Source organism: Panicum hallii, chromosome 6 (assembly GCF_002211085.1).
Source record: "Panicum hallii strain FIL2 chromosome 6, PHallii_v3.1, whole genome shotgun sequence".
NCBI classification, from domain to species: Eukaryota; Viridiplantae; Streptophyta; class Magnoliopsida; order Poales; family Poaceae; genus Panicum; species Panicum hallii.
Genome location: NC_038047.1, coordinates 45,278,055 through 45,299,594, shown reverse-complemented (window position 1 = coordinate 45,299,594; position 21,540 = coordinate 45,278,055). Strand labels below are relative to the sequence as shown.

Sequence of the window (21,540 nt, the reverse complement as noted above, 5' to 3'; positions counted from 1 at the left end):
GGCCTCCACCGCTCCGGAAACCGGCCCTGCTTCGGAGGGTCCGGCCGGGTCCCCACCCGGACAAGCACTAAACAGCCTGGGGGCCGGCAGGAACCCAGCTGAAGCCGAGGGGTCTAATCCACCTGGCAGAGTCAGGACCATCCAAAAGCCGGTCTACTACGTCAGCGAAGTCCTTCACGAGGCAAAGGCCAGATATCCCGAGACGCATAAGCTTCTTTATGCCATACTCGTTGCGTCCAGGAAACTCCGTCATTATTTTCAAGCCCACAAGATTGTGGTGGTAACCTCCTACCCTTTCAGGGCCATCCTCCACAACTCCAACGCCACAGGCAATATCGCCAAGTGGGCGGCTGAGCTTGCAGGATTCCAACTTGACTTCCAGCTGCGCCACGCCGTCAAGGGTCAGGTCCTAGCTGACTTCGTGGCGGAATGGACACCATCACCAGGCGCCTCCGGGGGTCCGGACCGTGGGACGGACCCCCCACGTCCGGAGCCCAGCGCCCCGGTGTTCACCGGACCACACTGGACCCTCTTCTTTGACGGGTCCGCCCGCAGCAAGAGGGCCGGGGCTGGTGTGGTCCTCATCGACCCACGAGGCGAGCAATTGAAGTACATGGTGCACCTCGATTTTGAGGCCACCAACAACATGGCGGAGTATGAAGCCTTAATCTTTGGGCTCACGGCGGCTCTGTCCCTGGGGGTCCGGGAGCTCCTGGTCAAAGGGGACTCCCAACTCATCATCAGGCAAGTCCGGGGGGAGTGTTGCTGCAATAACCCCCAGCTCGCAGCCTACCTCATCCATGTGAAGAGGCTGGAGAAGGACTTCGATGTGCTGGAACTGCAACACGTTCCACGCGAAGGCAATTCAGCAGCTGATGCCCTCTCCGCGAGCGCATCGACTCAGGCGCCCGTGCCTGAGGGCGTCTTCCAGAGGCGTCTGCTGAAGCCTTCCGCCCAGCCTGCCGATCTGGGCGAGGGGGGTCGGACTAGCACCTCGAAGCTAGCGATCCCGGCGGTGCTCCATCCGTGGTACCCGCCAAGGGCCGTGTGCACCCTTGAGGGTCCCGAAGACCTCAGGGAGCCACGCCCAGTTTCTCAGGAAGGTCCCGATGCATGGATCTCTAAGGTCCGGGACTACCTGAAGGATAACTACCTTCCTGAAGATCAAGCATCTGCTGAGCGCATTGTCCGGATGGCTAAGCGATACACGGTGGTAGAAGGGGATCTTTATCGCCGTGGCGCCAGCGGTGTCCTCATGCGGTGCATCACCCAGGAAGAGGGCCGCGACTTGCTTGCGGAGATCCATGGAGGCGAGTGCGGAAGTCACTCTTCATCCCGCACGCTGGTTGGTAAAGCCTTTCGGCATGGTTTTTACTGGCCTACAACACTCCAGGATGCAGCTGAGTTGGTAAGGACCCGTAAAGCGTGCCAGTTCCACGCAAAGCAGATACACACTCCAGCTCAGGCACTGCAGATGATTCCTCCCTCTTGGCCCTTTGCGGTATGGGGGTTGGATATCTTGGGACCTTTCCCTAGGGCCGTCGGCGGGTACCGGTACCTCTATGTCGCCATTGACAAGTTTACCAAGTGGCCAGAGGCAACCCCAGTGGTCAACATTACCAAGGCATCAGCAACTGCTTTCCTCAGGTCAATTGTGTGCCGGTTCGGGGTCCCGAATCGTGTCATCACCGACAATGGAACCCAGTTCACGAGCCAGTACTTCCAGGAGTACTGTGAGGATATGGGCATCCAGCTCTGTTTCGCCTCAGTGGCACATCCCAGGAGCAATGGCCAAGTTGAGCGGGCCAATGCCGAAATCCTCAGAGGGCTCAAGATCCGAACCTACTGTGACCTTGAGAAGCATGGCGCAAAGTGGATTGAAGAACTTCCGAGTGTGTTATGGGGGAATCGGACCACACCCAGCCGCGCAACAGGGGAAACCCCTTTCTTTCTGGTCTACGGGGCCGAAGCGTGCCTTCCCCCGGAGATCACCATGGGCTCTCTGCGAGTCCGATCTTTTGATGAGGAGATGCAGGAGCAGGAGCGTCGCCAAGACGTGGACCTCGTAGACGAGCGTAGATGGCGAGCAGCAGTCCGCAACGCACGGTACAACCAAGCGCTCCGGCGCTACCACCAACGGTTCGTGCGAAGTAGGGAGCTCCGGGTCGGGGACCTAGTCCTAAGGCGAATCTTGAACCGGGAGGGTATGCATAAGCTCTCCCCCAGCTGGGAGGGGCCCTTCAAGGTGACCAAGGTGTGCCGACCCGGATCTGTTCGCCTGGCTGCGGAGGATGGAATGCAACTACCCAATCCATGGAACATTGAGCACCTCCGTAAGTTCTATCCCTAGGACCTGGTTGGGAGGAAATTTTTCCTTTGTAATTGGTAGCATTGCCGTGCGGACCAGGGCGGTAGAGGTCCGCCCTCGTAAACCCGGCCCCTGGCGTACATCGCACAACTCTTCTGTACCAATTCATTTAAGGGGAAATTTGTTCTCAAACGCGTCCTTGAACTCTATGCGATTCTAAGGGTTTTTCGCTTCTTATTACGCTAACCCCCCACGTGGTTTTTCGCGTCTGTGTCGTGTCGAAGGTCCTACTTAGGTTGCTACACTATGTCTCTGCCCGGGACCCCTGTCTCGCGGAAGAAAAGGAACTGGGCACCCGGGAACTGGCTTCAGGGAGGCGTGCTCGTTCTTTGCTGGGGTCCAGGGCTGTGTAGCCGCTTAGCCTGGTTCCGTACCCTAAGCCTACACGCCCTGCCCCCTAGGACGGGTATCGTTGTACCTTGAACAATGGACCCGGGGGCCGGGACCCCTTAGATTCCCGAACTATGGCTCCGGTGCTCTGACTCGTTACGCAACGCAGTAGGCTTTTGCTGGCCGGACCGGTACCTCGTGGGGACGTCTACTAAGCGTTGATCTAAGTCATGTGCAGGACCTCGGTTATATGGCAGCTAGTCCCGTCCTATCGCGACTACCTCCCAGGGGGCCACACGGGACCTCGGTATGCACAAGAACACCTTACAAACCGACAACAGGAAAACAGCTAAATTTTTGCGCAATATCATAAGGTTATCTTACAATAACAAAAGTTATATTACAAAAGAAATAACAAAAAGATACTAGCACTACTGCTCTGGTGGTCCGGAGGCACTTCCACTCTCTGTAGGTTCGGGACGTCGCCGGAGGCGGGCCGCGACCATGTCCACCGCCTCCTGGACCCCTTCTCGCGCGGCGGCCGCTGTCGCCCGGAGGGGTCCGACCAGGACGGGAGTCAGCTGGACGGCAGGATCATGGCTCCGGAAGCTGGTGAGGATGTACTCCGCCACCCCCCGAGCAACTGCCCGTCCCTCTGTCTCCAGGAGGTCCTGTATGCCGGCCTCCACGTCCTGTAGCCGTCTGGCGGCGGAGTCCAACAGCTGGAGTGCGGCGCCGAGTGGTGAAGGAGCCTCCGGTACCCAGACGGGGTTGGCTCCGAGTGCTTCCAGCAGAGGATTCACCGCGCCGACCCATCTTGTTAACCGGTCCGCGCTGGCGCCCCGCTCTGCCAAGAGCTCCTCCACCTTGGCCTCCCTCTCCTGGAGCGCTGCCTCGCGCTCCTGGAGCCTCCGGTTCCCGGCTGCCAGCTCCTCCCCCACGGCCTCTTCCCGCTTCTGGAGCTCCTGCAGCCGGACCACCTCCTCTGCTTCTCGGGCGGCCAGCTCTTCTTCTTTCTTCGCTGCCGCCGCCGCCCGATCCGCGAGGGCGGCCTGATGCGCCTCGGCCGTGGCAAACACCTCCCTCGCCGCGGCTATCAGCTCCCGGGCGGCCCGCTCCGTCTCCGCCGCCGCCTCTTTCTGCCTCTCCACGGCAATCAGCCCCTGGAGAGCCTCTGCTTCCCGCCGTGTGGCCGCCAACTCCCGCTGGCGCGCTGCTTCCTCCCGGTCGCGCGCCTGCTCCAGCTCCTCCCGCAGGAGCTCGCGCCCCGCCACGAGTTTGGCGCGCTCCTCGGCGTAGCGGGCGGAGACAGAGTTGATGCGGCCCCCCAGGCGGACCTCCCAGTCGAAGAGCCGCTGGCGCTCCGCCTCCAGCTTCTCCCACTCCCGGCGCATGCCAGCCTCTAGCTCCTGTTGAGCTTGCTAGCATCTGGCTATGAGCCGGGGAAGAGGGACCTCTGCTGTGCTCGGGAGGAGGCACCTACCCAGCACTAACTCCGGTTCCTCCTCCTCTGCCGGTGCGGCGGCGCTGCTGGCAACTTCGGCCACCTCCGGTGCCGCCGCCTCTGTTGCCTCCGGTGCCGTCGCCTCTGTCGCCTCCGGTGCGGCCACCTCCGGTGCCGCGGCCTCCACCGCCTCCGCTGCCTCTGGCGCTGCAGCCTCCACCGTGGCAGCAGCCCCCTCTGCTGCTGCCTCAGCAGGAGAGGGCCCGACTTCGACACCCGACGCTGTTGCCGGCGCCTCGGTCGTTGCGGTGGACCTGGTGTCCTCCTCCCGGGGGGCGGCCTCAGGTTGTGGCGCTGAGGCGACTTCTGGCTCTGGGGCCACAGGTCCGGAGCTTCCTAGAGCTGTCTCTGGTGGAGGGCCTGCTGGGGTCGGCGTCGGGCCTCCCGGCGCTGGCTGGGGGCCGGACCCCCCAGTGGGAGCATCCGAAGGCTGCGGCCTGTCGTATCACCTGAATAGTTGAGGACCAGAGGCCAGGAGAGAAAATGAAAAACCTTGACAAAACCACTTACGGGAAGTCGTACCACTCCCATCTGCCCCGGGCTGCGGGGGGGACCTTCCTCCCAGCTGAGGACCCCCCGGACCCTTGGTGGGTGTCCCTGGCCATCGGAGTTTCTGGTGGCGGTGATGGGGGCAGTGGATTGGCCTCGGGCGGTGGTGGTGGCATCGCTGGACGCCGTTCTGGTGGCGGTGGCGGAGGAGGCTGACGTGACTCCTCCGGACCCCTCTCCGGCTGCTGACGTTGTGGCGCGGGTGGTGGAGCTCTGCTCTGCTCCTCTGCCCCCGCCGTCCTCTGGCGTTTCGGCGCCGGTTCCCCGACCAAGGAACCGTCGCCGCGCTGGAGCCTCCGGGACTTGCTCCCTTCGGCTTGACTGCGCCGCTCAGGTGCCGCCCCCTGAGCCTCGTCGCTCCTTTGGGCCGGGGCAGCACCCGCACTGTCTTTCTGCCGGTGCTCTGGTGCCGGCGCTTTCTCCTTTCCCTTTCCGCCGGGGGCCGGGCCTCTGGGTCCCGGCTCCCCGGCACCTTCGCTGGGGCGTTGCTGGCGGTCCGGAGAGGCGCCTGGGATCCGGAGCCCGCGGTTGGGGTCTCCTCCCAGCTGCCGGACCGCCAGGCCACCCTCGTCCAGGGTCGGCATCGACGCCAGGACAGACGAACGTAATGCCTGGTCCTCGCACAGGGCCTTGACCCCGCTCGGGAGGACCAGGGACTCCGGGATGAACGCCTCGCCGGTCATCGCCCGGACCGCCGCCTCCAGCTCTGCCCTGGTGAAGTCGCCGCCGGGCCCGCGCGCGATCCTGCAGCAGTCGTTTAGCCCCGTGTACACATAGGCCATCCGGGACCGCTGCTGCAGGGGGGCGATGCGCCGCTTCAGGAAGTCGCCCAGCACCATCATGGAAGTCAGGCCGCTCCTCGCCAGCTTCTTGATCCAGTACAGTACCGGGTCGAGTTCCGCTGATATTGTCGGCCTGGCCTTCCAGGTGCTCCGGTCGCTCTGGGGGCCCTCCGTTGGCAGCTCCAGGCGGTCATGAGGCTCGTCAGCCACGATGACCCAGCCTTCACGCCACTCCTCCCACTTGGAGCTGGAGAAAGCGGTGATGTAGGAGCCCGCCATCCCGTGCTGGAGCTGGAAGTAGTAAGCGCCAATCTCGCCGCGTTTCTTCCCGGTCCCAACCAGGGAGTAGAAATGTTTGAAGATGGTGGTGCAGGGACGCACCCCCACGAACATCTCCATGAAGTGGGCGAAGACCGCCGCAAGGAGGACGGAGTGGGGGGTGAGATGATGAAGTTGGAGGCCGAACTCCTCCAGGAGTAGGAGGAAGAAGGAGGAGATCGGAGGAACCAACCCGCACATAATGTACGAATTGAAAAGGACGAATTCCCCCGCGGCAAGGTCACGGAGGGGAATCTCGCCGGCCCTAACCTTCCCGGCGTTTGCCGGCGCGGTCCACCCCAGAAGGCGCCGCACCGCGTCCATCTGTTCCCGGGTCTGGAAGCGGCGCGGGAAAGGAAGTGAAGCCATGGAGATTGTTGGGCAAGGATTGCAAAGGAACAAGGAAGAAAGGGGGCTGAGCACAAGGAAGCCGATCGCGAGAAGGGATGCGAAGACGAAGGGGCGCTACGGCGTCTGTTGTTGGCAAGAGCGAAAAGGTAGCCGTTCCCTTCGGTGCTTACCTTTTAAGCAAAAGGCTGCTCCCCCCTTAGCGTCCCGCGGCGACCGAGGAGAAGTCGAATGGTCGCCAGCGCCGCCTTCCCCTTCCCTCACACTCTATGACCAGTGGGCTCGGGCCCACCAGTCATTGGCGTGGGTGCTGGAGGATCGTGGGAAGGGCAGAATCTGAACCGCCCGAGCCGCGCGACGGGCTCGAATAAGACAAGAATCTGAACCGTCTGATGCGCGCGGTGCGCGCGGAGGGCGGGCCCCTCGGGGATCCCGCTACGGGCGAAAGGACACCTATGCCCTTGCCCGGCGGGATCGAGCTGTCCACCCGGCGCGATGCTGGGATTTGGCCCCACCTGCGGGTTCATCCCTCTCCCAAGGTGGGCCCGGGGGCCTCTGTTGGTACATACAGATAGGGGTACCTCCCGCTAGGGTGTCCAGGCCTTTGGATTCCCATAATCCATACTCCCTCTCGCCTCTGGGCCACGTGGCATACGGCCTCCGGGCCTGACAGCTGGGGCCGCGGCCTCCGGACCCTCCCCCGAGCTCCATGAGGCCCGGGGCCTCTGCACACCCAGGTGAGGGGGAGAGCTCACGGGTAGCCCCTGCGGACCCGGCCTCCCCTGGGAGGTCCGGGGCCGCCACGTGTGATGGCCGGACCATCACAGACCAGCCCGTTCCAACCGGTCTCGGCGGCCCCGGGCCCCCCTTTCCCTGATTAGGGGTCCGGCGCCACCACGTGTTGCCCAGCGGGAGGAGCGGGGCTGGCCCCGCCGCGTGCCTGCGGCCTGAGGCCCCTTACGGGTCGCCTCCTCACCTACCCGCATTCAATGCGGTAGCTGAGTCGGGCGCGCCAAAGTCAAAAAGTGCGGCCAGCCACTGACACACGGGCAGGTAAGCTGACACCACGGTAAGACCGTCTGTTTCCAAGGCGGCGCGTCGTATCACCGCGCACAGTACGCGGACTGTGTGCAGTCCCGTCACGGTGCTGCGCGCGTGATGATGGCCTGTAATAGGCGAGCCAAGGCGTGCGCTGTAACAGTGCGCGCGCCACGGGACAGCTCCTTCTCGCCCTCTGACCGAAGGTCCCATCCCAACAGTGACAGCACGGCTTCACTGTTGGGTAACGCTGACGCCGAACACTGTACAAGACAAGGCCGTACACGGCCATATCCTGGCTGTAGATACGCACATCAACTTCTCGATCGAGAGGACTACGGAGAGGAGCTCGAGGGGATGACCTCTATATCTCTCGTAGAACAGCTCCTATTGGCCGGGCCCACCTGTCGGGGTCCCGCACGGTGTAAGCACTCCCCTTGCACTATAAAAGGGAGAGTGTACTCGTTAGAACATATCGAACATCCAAGGTGGCACACACACAAGCTTATGCTGCTTTCCATACAGGCTCACGCAGCCAATACAACACCAAAGTGTACGTAGGGTATTACGCTCCGGCAGCCCGAACCACTCTAAATCTTCGTGTCCTTCCTGCGTTCATCTGTCCACCGATCGAGCGCTCCTAAGTCTCCTCCAAACCCATCCTTAACTAGGATTAGGCGGGTGCTTTCCGCCGCCCGGCTGGAGAATTCCTCCGACAATAAGTATTTTAGATATTTTTTGTGTGTAATAAATTAAATATAGGCACAAAAAATGCAAATATATAATATTTTGACCATTCAAAATTATAGTATTGTACTTTACATCATTTGGTCGATTGAAATACAGTTCTATGTAGTTAATTCAACATATTGAGTCCAAAATATCTGAAAAGTATAGTTATTTGATACGACAACATACATTACATAAATCACCAAATAAAACATAATGGTTACACAAAACTACTCATCATTAGGTTACACAAAACTACTCATGGTTCTTGGATTTGCTTGACATGTCCTTAGGTTTGCTTGACATATCCTTCACATAAAACATCTATGTCACATACTTGGCTAAGACGAATGCTTAGTCTTTATATCCAATCCTTTTGATATCCACTATTGTCATCGCATACTGGTCTGTCATCACGCCTCCTCGAGCTCGATTCACCCATTGGCAGCGAAACAAAGGAATCTTCAAAGGTCCATAGTCTAGTTCCCATATCTCCTCTATGACACCATAGTAGCTGTCCTTTTTTTTCCATCATTGTCTATTGCATCTATACGCACACCACTATTTTGGTTCGTGTTCTTTTCATCTTGTGCTCTAGTGTAAAATGTATACCCATTTTTCTCGTATCCTTGGTATTGCATGATTGTGATTGATGGTCCCCTAGCCAACCATTGAAGTTGTTCATCAATCATGCTGTCACCCATGAATTTTTGTCTGAACCAAACAACAAAGGTATCTATGTGATGACATGTGATCCAGATCTCAGACTTGCCTGGGTTTTCAAACCGTACAATATTCATGTGCTCCTCCATATATGGAGCCACCACGGATAAATTCTGTAGAACCGTAAAGTTTGCTTTGCGGATTTCATTATCAGGGATATGCATATTACATTTCTTCCCTAGTGTGCCCTTTCCCTTTAGTCTCCCTTCATGGCGTGATATGGGGACCCCGATCAGACTGAGATCATCAATAAAGTCAACACAAAACTCAATGACCACCTCTGTTCCATAGCCCTTGGCGATACATTTTTCTAGATGAGAATGATTGCGAACGTACTTCTTTAGGACTGCTATGTACCTCTCAAAAGGGAACATAGTGTAGGAATACAGGGCGCAGAATGTTTATCTCTTTCACAATATGAATAAGGAGATGTGTCATAATATTAAAGAACGAAGGTGAAAACACCATCTCAAAGCTGATAAGATATTGGACCACATCATTCTGTAGCTTTATAATCTTATTTGGATCGATTGCCTTCTGAAAATTTCATTGAGGAAGACACATAGCTTCACGATCGCCAATCTTACATTCTCCGGTAGAATACCCCTAAGTGCAACCGGAAGCAATTATGTCATCAGGACATGGCAGTCATGAGACATTAAGTTTGTGAACTTCTTCTCTTTCATATTTATTCTTCCTTATATATTCAACAAGTATGCGGACGGTACCTTCATACTGTTCAAGCAATCAAACATGCTTTCCTTCTCCTCTTTGCTGAGAGTGTAGCTAGCAGGATGCAAGTAGTGTTGTCCATTGTCTCTCTTCAGGATGTAGGTCTTCTCGTTGTTTCATTTCTTTCAGGTCACGCCTTGCTTCGATTGTATCTTTTGACTTCCCATACATACCCAGGAAACCTAGCAGGTTCATGCAAAGATTCTTTGTCAGGTGCATCACATAAATTGCGTTGCGGACCTCTAATACTTCCCAATAAGTTAGCTCCCACAATATAGATTTCTTCTTCTACATTGGTGCATGTCCATTTTCGTCATTCAGAACTTGTTGGCTGCCACGGCCCTTTCCAAACACTACATGCACATCCTTTATTATCGAGAAAACACGCTTTCCATCACGGAACATAGGCTTGGCACAAGTTTTTGTTTCCCCTTTAAAATATTTCCCTTTCCCTCCTAAGGGGTGACTGAGGGGAAGAAATCGACGATGGCCCATATACATGACCTTCCGACAAATTTATAAATAAAAGCTATCGGTTTTTTCTAGACAGCGGGTGCAGGCCTGGTATCCCTTGTTCGACTATCCTAACAGGTTACCAAGTGCAGGCGACTCATTGATGGTTACGAAAAGCAATGCTCGGAGGTTGAAAGTCTTTTGTTTGTACTCATCCCACGCACGTACACCTTTTTCCTTCCACAACAGTAAAATTTTATCAATCAACGGTCTTAGATACACGTCAATATTGTTGCCAGGTTATTTTGGACCTTGGATAAGTACCGGTATCATGATGTGCTTCCACTTAATGCATAGCCAGGAAGGAAGTTTGAACATACATAGAGTCACGGACCATGTACCATGACTGCTGCTCCACTCGCTGAATGGATTCATTTTGTCCGTCTAAACCTTATGTTCCTTGCGTCCTTATCAAAATCTGAAAATTATCTATCCACGTTTCTCCACTGCGACCCATCTGCGGGGTGTCTCAGCATGCTTACACTCTTCTTTGTGCCACCGCATCAACTTAGGGTGTGCTCTATTTCTGAACAAGCACTTCAAACGTGGTATTATAGGGAAATACCACATAACCTTAGAGGGTATTTTTTTCTTGGCAGGCTCCTCGTCAACATCACCAGTATCCTTTTGTCTGATCTTATACCGCTTTGCGCCACAAACAGGACAAACATCCAGTTTCTCATATTTGTCACCGCGATAGAGGATACAGTCATTAGGACAAGCGTGAATCTTCCGTACTTCCGATCCAAGAGGGCAAACAACCTTTTTTGCTTCGTATGTTGTCGAGGGTAGTTCGTTACCCTCGGGAAGCATGTTCTTCACGATTCCGAGTAGCTCCTCAAATCTCCTATCGGTAATACCATTTATTGTCTTCCACTACAGTAATTGTGTGATACCCAACTTTGTGTGACCCTATTTGCAATCTGGATACAATAAATTTTTATGATCCTCCAACATCTTCTCAAACTTCTTTGACTCCTTCACATTTTCACTGTCTTTCTGTGCATTTAGCAAAACCTGACCTAGTTCATCATATGGTTGCTCTTCTATGGCATTTTCTTTAGCCTCATCCATTGGTTCATCATCAAAGGCACCCGCTTCATACAAGTGAGCAAAATCTCGAATGTTGTTATCATCATCAGCATCTTCATCGTCTTCCATCAGAACTCCAGGTTCACCGTGCTTGGTCCAAAGAGTATAGTTGTCCATGAAACCCCTTTCAATAAGGTGGACGTGTAGAGTGCTTCTTCTAGAGAATTCCTTGTTATTTCTGCTGGCCTCAGCTGCATCGAGAAAAGACGTTAGACCATTAATCCACTTTATTGTGCACCGGTTGTCGTACATTCATTATCGGTCCATCTGCAATCATATTGTCCATGCCCCGGTTACACTAATTTTAATAAAAAACTATAATAAAAAATGCATATTTTTAACTATTACAATAATATAAATAATTAAAAGGTCTGAAATCTCCATCACACAACATGAATAATAAGCATCACACACCTAACTAATTAAAAGGGCTACGTTATCATTACACATTATTCATTACACAACATGATTAATTAAAAGGTCTAAACTTCCGAATAAGCTACATGCTAATACAAACTACTCATGAAACCTATTGACCGATGCCTCTTGAACTGCCTCGCGAGCTCTCGACACCGAACGGTCAATTTGTGCTATCCCCGACCCTTCGCGCCTTGCATTACGTCGAGCCATCGACTTGCGATCATCATCCGTATCATGCAACTCGACATCTAATTCACGCTCAACTTTGCACCTTACATTACATAGGGCGAGGCAATCAAATGCTTTCTTAATCCAACGACGAATACGACCCCTAAAAAGTTCAAGACGCTCTTCAGGGCGGAACTCAAGGAATGGCCGGTGCGCCTCAAATGATTGCGTACCGACGCCTAAGTAAAAGCACGCCGCTCCGATGCATCATGTTGCAAAGCAATTTCTACAGATTAAACATTTATTACTCATCAATTAATTACTCATCATGTTGGGTGAAGCGCTAAACTACAGTATTCTGAAAAGTAAAACTAATTTCACTACACTTATCAAATAAATGTGAATAATAGAATAAATTATTAGAATTACAATAAAAATATATTCATACTCACCGGCTATATTCAAATTACATCTTTGCATTCACATTTAACTTGACATTTCACATTCACTATTTCTAAACTCTAGTTATTTTAACACTCTTCAGTTTGAGGTGAACACTCATCATCCCACGGCATATGGGATGCAATCAAGGTTCAAAATATTTATTCAGGCTCTATATGCAAAAACCATTGAGAAGAAAAAAAAATCTTTATTTAGAAATATATATCTATCGTTAACCTTGACCCTGCGGTAATGACACTGCCATTTAGGGCCAACATTGATATCCACGACATGGTGCGGTACAAGGACGTGATGAAGGAGTACGGTCTTAGTCTGAATGATGGCATTCTCACCTCGCTTAAAGGTGAGGATTTCTTCATGGAGACCAAGACCCTACTCCTTCATCACGTCTTTATACCGCACCGGTGTCGCGAATATCATGTTGGCTTCAAATGACAGTGTCATCACCGCATGGTCAAAATTAACAACAGATATATTTTCCAAAACAATTTTTTTTACATCTCGATGGTTTCAATGGGAGCCTGAATAAATACATCAATAGTGTTAAAATTCATAATACAAAATAAATACCAAGTATATACATTTTTCACTTTGAAAAATCAGATATTTCACATTCACTAATTATATACTTCACTAGCTTCTAAGCATAACAATTATGTCCACCCTTGGAAATACACGTGTCACTTGAAATTAATTGAAAACATATTAGCATAATGATATATATACATACATGTCACTTGAAATTAATTGAAAAAAATCACTCTACATTTCCCACATGCAAACTAATCACATTCAAATTCTAGTCATTACTTCTAGCTATATATATCTCAATGAATGTGTAAATATAAATAAAATCGTGCTCATTCTCACTCTTTCTAATAATTACAAATTTCTCTAAGTATAAAGTATGAAACGAAGCATAAAGACCATCAAAGAAGAGAGGATGAAGTTGCTAACCTTTTGAGCACTTGGATGCGTGAAATTCCCACCAATCTTGAAAAAAATAGGCAGCACCTCCTCTCTAAAACACCATGGGGAAGAAGAAGCCCGATCTCGGTCAAATGAATGGCTCGGACTTGAGGAGGAAGAAATGTGCCGATATATTGACGAAGGCACATTAGTACCGGCTGGTGGCTTCCTGGTACTAGATCTCTTCATTTCGTACCGGCTCAAGCCTCCAGCGGATACTAAATATCCTCGGCGCCATTTAGTACCGGCTAGAGCCTCCAGCCGGTATTAAATGGCACTAGTCGTTGCCCTCTGGCGTCCGTGGCGTACTTTAGTGCCGGCTCCAACCGGTACTTAAATGGCTCCCGGGGTACTGTTCTTTTGGACCTGTACTAAAAGTACCTGCTCAAATTGCAGCCGGTACTAACACCTGAAACAATGCTCAATTCTGGGTGTGGATGTACATTTTGTGTTCTTGACTAGACACGTCCACTGAAGACCCGTCGCGTCCTCAACTCATCATATGCAAACGAGCAACGCGCAAACGGCAAGAGTCGTTCATCTTCAGAGTTGGGAAACGACAAGAGGAACATAGCTTATAATGTAATGGAACTTTTTTTAGACCAAAGACCACCTTTGATCCTGCTTATATTAAAAGCATCACGGAGTGTTATGCTGGGGTTGCCAGCTTGCAGCATTCAGGGAAAGTGCTTACAAGCCTAAACGAGAGGTGCTGACGCAGCAGCAGAAAAAGACGGGTAGAACTGGCTGCAACCAGCAGAGCTCAAAAGAGATACTCCTAACAAACTTCTCCTGCATCGAGGGCCATCAGAGTAGCCGTAGACCTTCCTTGAGTCTTCCCAGCATCCTTTCCCACTCCACCAGACTTTTCGCCGCCTTCATCTTGCTCCAGTACTGCAGGAAGCCAATAATTTTATGAGCTAGCACGTTAGGAGATCTGAATAGTTTGTTAGAAAACACCCAATCGCTTCCAAATAGCCCAAGTGACACCGGCCAACAGAAAGATGAAGGTTCTGTTGCAGTCTCTCCCCGGGTCGCCTACCATCCCTGATAAGAACTCCTCTAAGGAGGTTGGAAAGGAGACTCGTCCCAAAGCATCTCTCACCCAGCACCAGATGAATTGAGAGGTGGGGCATCTAAAGAACAGATGATCAAGATCTTCAACCACCCCACATAGTTTACACTTGTTTGGGCGCACCCATTTTCTGCTTTTCAGTTGAACCGCTGTCTCGAGCCTGTCATGAAACATCATCGACAGAAAGATTTGGATTCTTAGCGGCAAAGTGGTGTTCCAAACATCACTCGCCCGCAAGTCTCGACACCCCGGGTCAACTATAAATCTATACAAGGATCTGACCGTGTAGCTGCCTTTTTTGTCTACTTTCCAGCACACCCTATCTTGTTGATTCGACAACGCTTGGCGACTTAGGGTCGCCTGCAGCTGCCGCCATTCAGTTGCCTCCGCCTCACCCAGGTTCCTTCTGAACCTGAGGCACCAGCACCTTGCTGCCGCTTCACCCACCGATATCGTTTGGTCAGAGCAGATATGATAAATTTTAGGATAGAGATTTTTCAGGCTGCAATCCCCCACCCAAACATCCAGCCAAAATCTTGTGTTTCTGCCATCTCCTACACGCACGGCCCTTCCAAAGTGGTATAAATCCTTAGCTTTGTGCAGTTTTTGCCAAAACCGTGAGCTATTCTTATAGGCTTTTTTTGAAAGAAACCACCACTGCAAATGTATTTCTTCCGCAAAAAATTGATGTTTGTTGCACGAGCTATCCTCTCCACACTCAATTCTGACAGCAGAAATACATTCATGGCCCTGGTATCAATAAAGCCAAGCCCCAAACTGTTTCGTTTTGTTCACAGCATCCTATTTGATCATGTGGTATTTTTTCTTCTTCCCCACACCCTGCCAAAAGAATCTAGCTTTGGCAGTATCTAGCCTTTTTTGCGTGCCCTCGTACTATCTAGCCTTTTTTGCGTGCCCTCGTACAGCCAGTATACCCCCATCCTATACATATATATAGAGATGCTAGTAAGGCTTGAGTTAATCAGGATCGCCTTCCCACCGTATGAAAGCTGCCCACATTTCTAGGTCTCAAGTCGCCGCTCCGCTTTCGACGCTGGCTCACTAAGCTCTTCTCTTCTTTAGAGAGTCTGTCTTTATCAATTGGAATACCTAAGTATTTCATAGGGAAGCAACCAATCTTGCAATTAAAGGCATGTTTATCATCCTCTCCCACCATAAAAACTTCGCTTTTTATTGTAATTAATCCTTAGGCCCGATATCTCCTCGAAGCAAAATAGAAAAAATTTGAGATTTACAAAGTTGCTTTTCGTGTCTTCCATGAAGAGAATAGCAGGTGCGTCAGTTCCATCTCCACCAACTCTTGCACTGCCCTCGTAACTATTCCTTTTCTTCTACCCTTATTCAGAATTTCTGAGAGGACGTCCACAGCTAAGGGCCCATTCGTTTCCTACTCTCTAGATTTTAGACCTATCATATCAAAGAGAATCTTGCTATTTAGAAGTATTAAATAAAATCTGTTTATAAAACTTTTTGCACAGATGGGTGCTAATTCGCGAGACAAATTTAATGAGCCTAATTAATCCATAATTTGCCACAGTGATGCTACAGTAATCATCCGCTAATCATGCTCTAATATACCTCATTAGATTCGTCTCGCGAATTAGCACTGGGGTTCTGCAATTAGTTTTGTAATTAGACTTTATTTAATATTTCTAAATGACAAGATTCTCTTTGATGTAACCCCTCTAAACTTTAGACCTCAGAAAACGAACACACCCTAAGTTGAAAAGAAGCGGCAAGAGTACCTTTATAGCTTCTCTCCTAGTTTGCCATTTAAATTAACAGCCACTCTTCCCTGCCATAGCTTGCATCCATTTATGTGGGAAGCCTTCCTCGACAAAGCTCAAACGGATTTTATGTCGAAGTCCAATTTCAGGATAATCCACGCTGCTTCTTAAGCTTTAGCTGATGTAACACTTTATGAACCATAACCACCCCATCAAGGATATTCCTGCCCGGAACGAAAGCGGTCTGGCTCACCCCAATTACGTTAATATAATGTAACCTGAGGGTTGTTTCTGCAATGTACACGAAATATCTCCAAAGCCCCCTCCCCTTCTCGCTTCTCCCTTCCCTCCCCCTCTCGCTCTCCCCGCGTCGCCGCCGCCGCCTCCCACCTCGCCGTGCCCAGGATGTGGGGCAGCACCGACGGCGGCACGCCGGAAGTCACCCTCGAGACCTCCATGGGCGCCATCACAGTCGAGGTACCATCCCACCCCACCTCTCGTCAGGGGCTCCCTTGGCGCTGGGCCAAGGAATAATTTTCTACTTCATCCTTCTCTTCTACTACTCGATCCATGATGATGCTTCCTTGTTTGCTGAATCTCGATACTACTCGGTCCCTAGATGTACTACAAGCACGCGCCCAAGACCTGCAGGAACTTCGTCGAGCTCGCGCGCCGCGGCTACTACGACAACGTCATCTTCCACCGCATCATCAAGGTCTGTCCTTTTCTTCCCCCCTTCTTTCTTTTGCTCTGGAGCTCCTCTTCCTTGCTAAATCTGATCCGAGCCTGATGCGGTTGCTTAATGAGTGGATGCTGTTCTTGTGCCTGTTTAGGATTTCATTGTGCAAGGTGGGGATCCTACTGGAACCGGCAGAGGTGGCGAGTCCATCTACGGGTGAGCAATCTGTACACTTCCCCTGCTTCGGTGGATTACATTACATTGTTTCTTTAGCCCAGCGAATGCTAGCTTGCAGCAGCAATACATGTGTGTATACCCTGTATTTGGTGGATTCTAAATAAGGTGTAGTGCTGTAAGGATTCGCCACTCTTTTTGTACAACATTTCAGTGGCCATGTTACCGCTGATTTTGGCCTGCTAGCTACTCGTATATGTGCTATGCTTCAATTACAATGTCACTTTAGTACAGAAAATGCTAGCTTACAGCAGTATGAGATGTATGCTCTGTATTTGGTGGAGCATTACCATACATTATGTTGGGAAACGTTAGCTACTCTATTTCTTGGGGTAAAGCTGTTTAGGCAGCCTGTAAGTCTAGGGCCGTCGGTAAGATGAAATTGTCTGTGCCATTCTTGCTCTTTAGTTGTTGGACTCGTGATCCTGTCTAAGATTGCCGTGCCACCTGCTGTTGCTTTCTTTCATTGTAGAGCAAAGTTCGAGGATGAGATAAAGTCAGAGTTGAAGCACACTGGAGCTGGAATTCTGTCCATGGCGAACGCTGGTCCAAATACAAATGGGAGCCAGTTCTTCATAACTCTCGCGCCTTGTCAGTCACTTGATGGTAAGGCTAGGAACTTTGATATCATTGGCACCACCATTTGCATCTAGGCGTTTTGCTTATCTGCCTTATTTGAACTGTGTTGGCCTTTTTTCACTTGCGAGCTTGAAAACATAGCAATTCTGATATTTCCATATTCAACTTGAGGAGGTTTTGCATCTAGGAATGTGGACTGTCAAAATTTTCTCACATCTGGATTTTGCGTGATAAATATATAGCACTTGTGTTGAATTTTTTTTTCTTAATCTCACTATTTGCTTGCAGTTTCATACAATTAACATGACGCTGTAATGTTCCAGGAAAGCATACAATCTTCGGGAGGGTATGCAGAGGAATGGAAATTGTTAAGCGCCTTGGAAGTGTGCAGACTGACAAAAATGACAGGTAATACTTGCATCTGATTTCTCCTCAAGAAAGTATTTTATTGTACTGCATTGCTGCATTGGCATTGTAGCGTGTAGTGTGCACGAAGTGGTTCTGTAGATGTGTTAATTTTGTGTCCGTAGAATGGAAAGGGCACGTGACACAGTTGCTTCCTTACTGAAGAAGGATAAATGCATGTATTTTAGCTTATACTAGCAAATATGTCCGTGCGTTGCTACGGAAAGTCATATAAATATATTAATTAGCATATAAAATGTATATATTATACACCATATGTATTTTATAGTAACATAGTACGTGTCGGTCGAGAACTTCCGTCTTTCCCTATTTTACTCGCCAAGCGCTAGTTCTAAATGGTTTCGGACCCTCAACTTGAGTCAACATACATTATATCCCATGGATCCACTTGTCAGGAACTCGCTCCAATTCAATCTAGCAGTGAAACTAGTGTCTCGTCCTGTTTTGGTCACTGTTTATCCTTGCTGAGGTTTCTTATTACCTTTGTTGGTTTCAGGCCCATCCATGAAGTGAAAATCCTTCGAGCCATCGTCAAAGATTGAGACTCAAGCATCTCGTGCAGAGTTTGGCCCTGTGAACTATGTTTGTGTTGGTTTAGGTTTAATGTTCCTGAAAGCGGTGCCATGCGAGAAAAAGATTGAGAAACGGCCTGATCCTGGCCTGGACGACTGTTATAGAAAATCCAGCAAGTGATGAATCTCATCTCTCGATCTGTCGTCTGACCTGAAAACCTAGCTGCAGTCAATCATATCATTTATTGTAATAGCATGGATTTGAAGCGGCGACATGGCTTCCTGTGTGCCCTGATCTCTACTATGAATATGATGCATCTGCCAGAGATGATGAGCACGTTGCTTGCATTGTGGATACAAGGTTAGCACGTAGCGTCTGATGGCGTTCTAATCAAAGCATTTCCGTAAGTAGCGAAAGCCATCTTTTGGTGCATCGTCATACCCCTCGTTGTCAACCTCTTGGCCTTAATTTATTAATGACTTTTGCCACGTCATATTCTAATACGGTGCTGTTTGGTTTGGACTTGTCACGTACGGGGATCCGTGCTTAATTGCTTGCATATCAATGCGTTGGTTGGTTCGTGCAGGCTAGGATTGGAGGTGATGACGGTGCAGTGTCCACGACCAGTCAGCCTGCCAAGGAAGGAATGCCGACCCATCAGCCAGAACCGGCCGGCACCACGCCGTCGTCGTCGGACTGGCCGGCTGGCGCGACATCCTCCGCCGCCACCGGCACCACCTGATCCCTCATCCCTGCCATCGTCCTCGTCGACCGGCGCGACGTCCTCCGGCGCCACCTGCTGGCCCCCACCACCTGCCGGCGCGACGCCCTCCGGCGCCACCGGCACTACCTGGTTGTCCCCACCGTCGTGCTCGGCGGGCTGTACGGCCGGCGCGACGTCCTCCGGCACCACCTGGTCTCTATCGTCGGCGTGCTCGGCAGGCTGGACACGGACAGCCGCCGGCGCGACGCCCTCCGGCGCCACCTGCTGGTCCCCATCGAAGTGGATGATGAGGATCCCCTTGAGCGCCGCGCCGTCGACGACGACAGCCTGACGACGATCATTGTATGAGCTCTTTCCCAGCTGGCGGCTAGCAGGCCGCAGCAGATGGATGGATCATTGTATGAGCTAGCTAGTACGTGGCGGAAGATGTAGCTAAGCTCAGTTGATGGAGGAAGAAAAGAAAGAATGAAGAAACTTCAATTTAATCTGTTTTTGCCCTCAAAGTAAGGTGGATTTCTTACCCCACCCCCAACCCCTAGCCGGGGCTCAACAAACTTGGGCGCCCGTTTCTTCCCTCACGCTAAACTGCCCCCGCACCGCACCCGCCACCGCCGCCGCCAGACAGAAAAAAAAAAATTAAAACTGCCCATATTCCAGCCGCGACGCCGAGCGAGACGCGACGATATCAACCGGAAAAATTGCTGAAGCCATATGGGGAGAACCAGAAAAATAGTGACGTAAAACAACTGGATAACCAGAGATAGGTACATGTGCAGCAAAACTCAAAAAAAAATGCTCGAGCAGATCTTGTTTATGCATTCTCTGTGCAAACGATTTTAGGTTCCTCCTCCCCCCAACCTCACTGCCGGGAGATAAAATCTGAACCACCTTTACTTTGTCTACAAAGTTGTTCAACTGCTCCCTAATAGAATTGCTTGATCTACAAAGTTGTTTGGCCAAATTCTTCACAGGCACGCTGCTGGTCAAAGCCTCACCCCCCACCCAGTCCTTTTTGTTGAAGTTGCAAAATGTAGTTGGCAAAAAAAGCGGCATGTTAGTTTGTGTGTTCTAGCAGTAATGTTGCAAAAAATGCTTAGACAAAATTGCTTAAATAAATGTATTGTTATGCCTAGATACGACAATAAAAATACTTATTGGGAATCAATATTATTGCCTCCGTAGAACAGTTTTGTTGAGAACCAACATTAAAATGCCTATACGAGACTGAAAAAAGACATAAGCGACCTAATTAAAATGCTTATGAGTTCTGCCAAAACTGCATACCTTCTACCACAAAAAAAATCATATAGAAAACTCAAAAAAGCATAGATTGGTTGCAACATGGTCTGCGTGAGCCTACTCTTACCACCAAGCCCCCAGCAGGAACTAAATCAGTAGAAAAAATAACCAGATCATAAGAACACAAAAGTTGCTACATAAGAACAACTGCTGCCTCTGTTGTGCCAACTAAATCAAGGAAGAGGTAATGAGCTCATGTTATCCCTACCGGCATGAAGCGGGGTGGAGAAACTACGATAAATGCAAGCAATTCCAATTGAGCAGAACAAAATCAAAAGGAAAAGTGCCTTTCTAATAATAGTACTTTGCCTAACTAATAACAATAATTTACCTAATTAAATTAAAATTTTGATCTAAACATAAGACGAGCAGCCAAATACTCAAACACAAACTAGTATTCTAGTGAAGTGCATGAGACTAGAAAACTACAGTTAAGAAACTCTTATGAATCATACACTAATTTTTACAAATACCACATCCACATCAAATTTAATGTACATAAAATATCCCTAATATGCATAAATTAGGGATGAACACCCAAGTCTGACACTTCCACCAAGTTACCTGCCAGATTTTGTTAACCACACTAACATCCTCTCTAGTTTCTGCCGGTCTATAAAAAGTTAAAAACACTACTATGTTCTGAACTTTAGATGAACACCCAAGTCTGACCCCTCTGGTTTAGCAAATGATAGTAATAAAAGGGAAAAACAGTAGTAATAATATCTACTTGATGTCAGGATGGTCATTAATTAAAGAATCACATCCTTAATAACCTAACTAATCTTGCTTCCTCGGGTCATGCATGCAGCTACATCGCCAAACATAAACAACCCACCAAGATCAAAAGTTAAATGGCAAAAAAAGGAAAAATGTTCTAGCTAAGGGGATGAATACTCATGCAAAGAGGAAGAAGTGTAGGATATTTCATCAGTAACTGGACATGCCGCCACGCCCCTGCAGATTGGTTGGTTTCTGCATGCTCGTTGAGTAGCCCCCAACTCGCATAGGCACGGGAAAAGAAAAGGGCGGCCATCAATAATTTTCTTTAAAAAGCTATAAGAGAAACCAAAACGAAATAAATAACATGGTTGCTAAGTCTTTGAGGTTGTTTCTTTTCCTCGTAAACTTTGAGGTACCAGCAGCGGCTGCTCAGTCTCTGTGAATCAACTAAAATGGGCAAACAGCATCCCAGATCACAAAGTGCAGGAGACAAAA

At 50.1% G+C, this 21,540-nt stretch overlaps 1 protein-coding gene across 1 annotated transcript; it reads left to right on the top strand.

Annotated features, from left to right (window-relative positions):
* Positions 1-16,170: 16,170 nt before the first annotated feature.
* LOC112896190 (peptidyl-prolyl cis-trans isomerase CYP18-2) lies at positions 16,171-18,658 on the top strand. The gene is made up of 6 exons (XM_025964109.1): positions 16,171-16,345; positions 16,488-16,583; positions 16,702-16,763; positions 17,254-17,387; positions 17,684-17,768; positions 18,283-18,658. Exons 1-6 carry the CDS (start codon positions 16,274-16,276, stop codon positions 18,326-18,328), a joined length of 495 nt encoding a protein of 164 aa, XP_025819894.1. The 5' UTR covers positions 16,171-16,273; the 3' UTR covers positions 18,329-18,658.
* Positions 18,659-21,540: the final 2,882 nt, after the last annotated feature.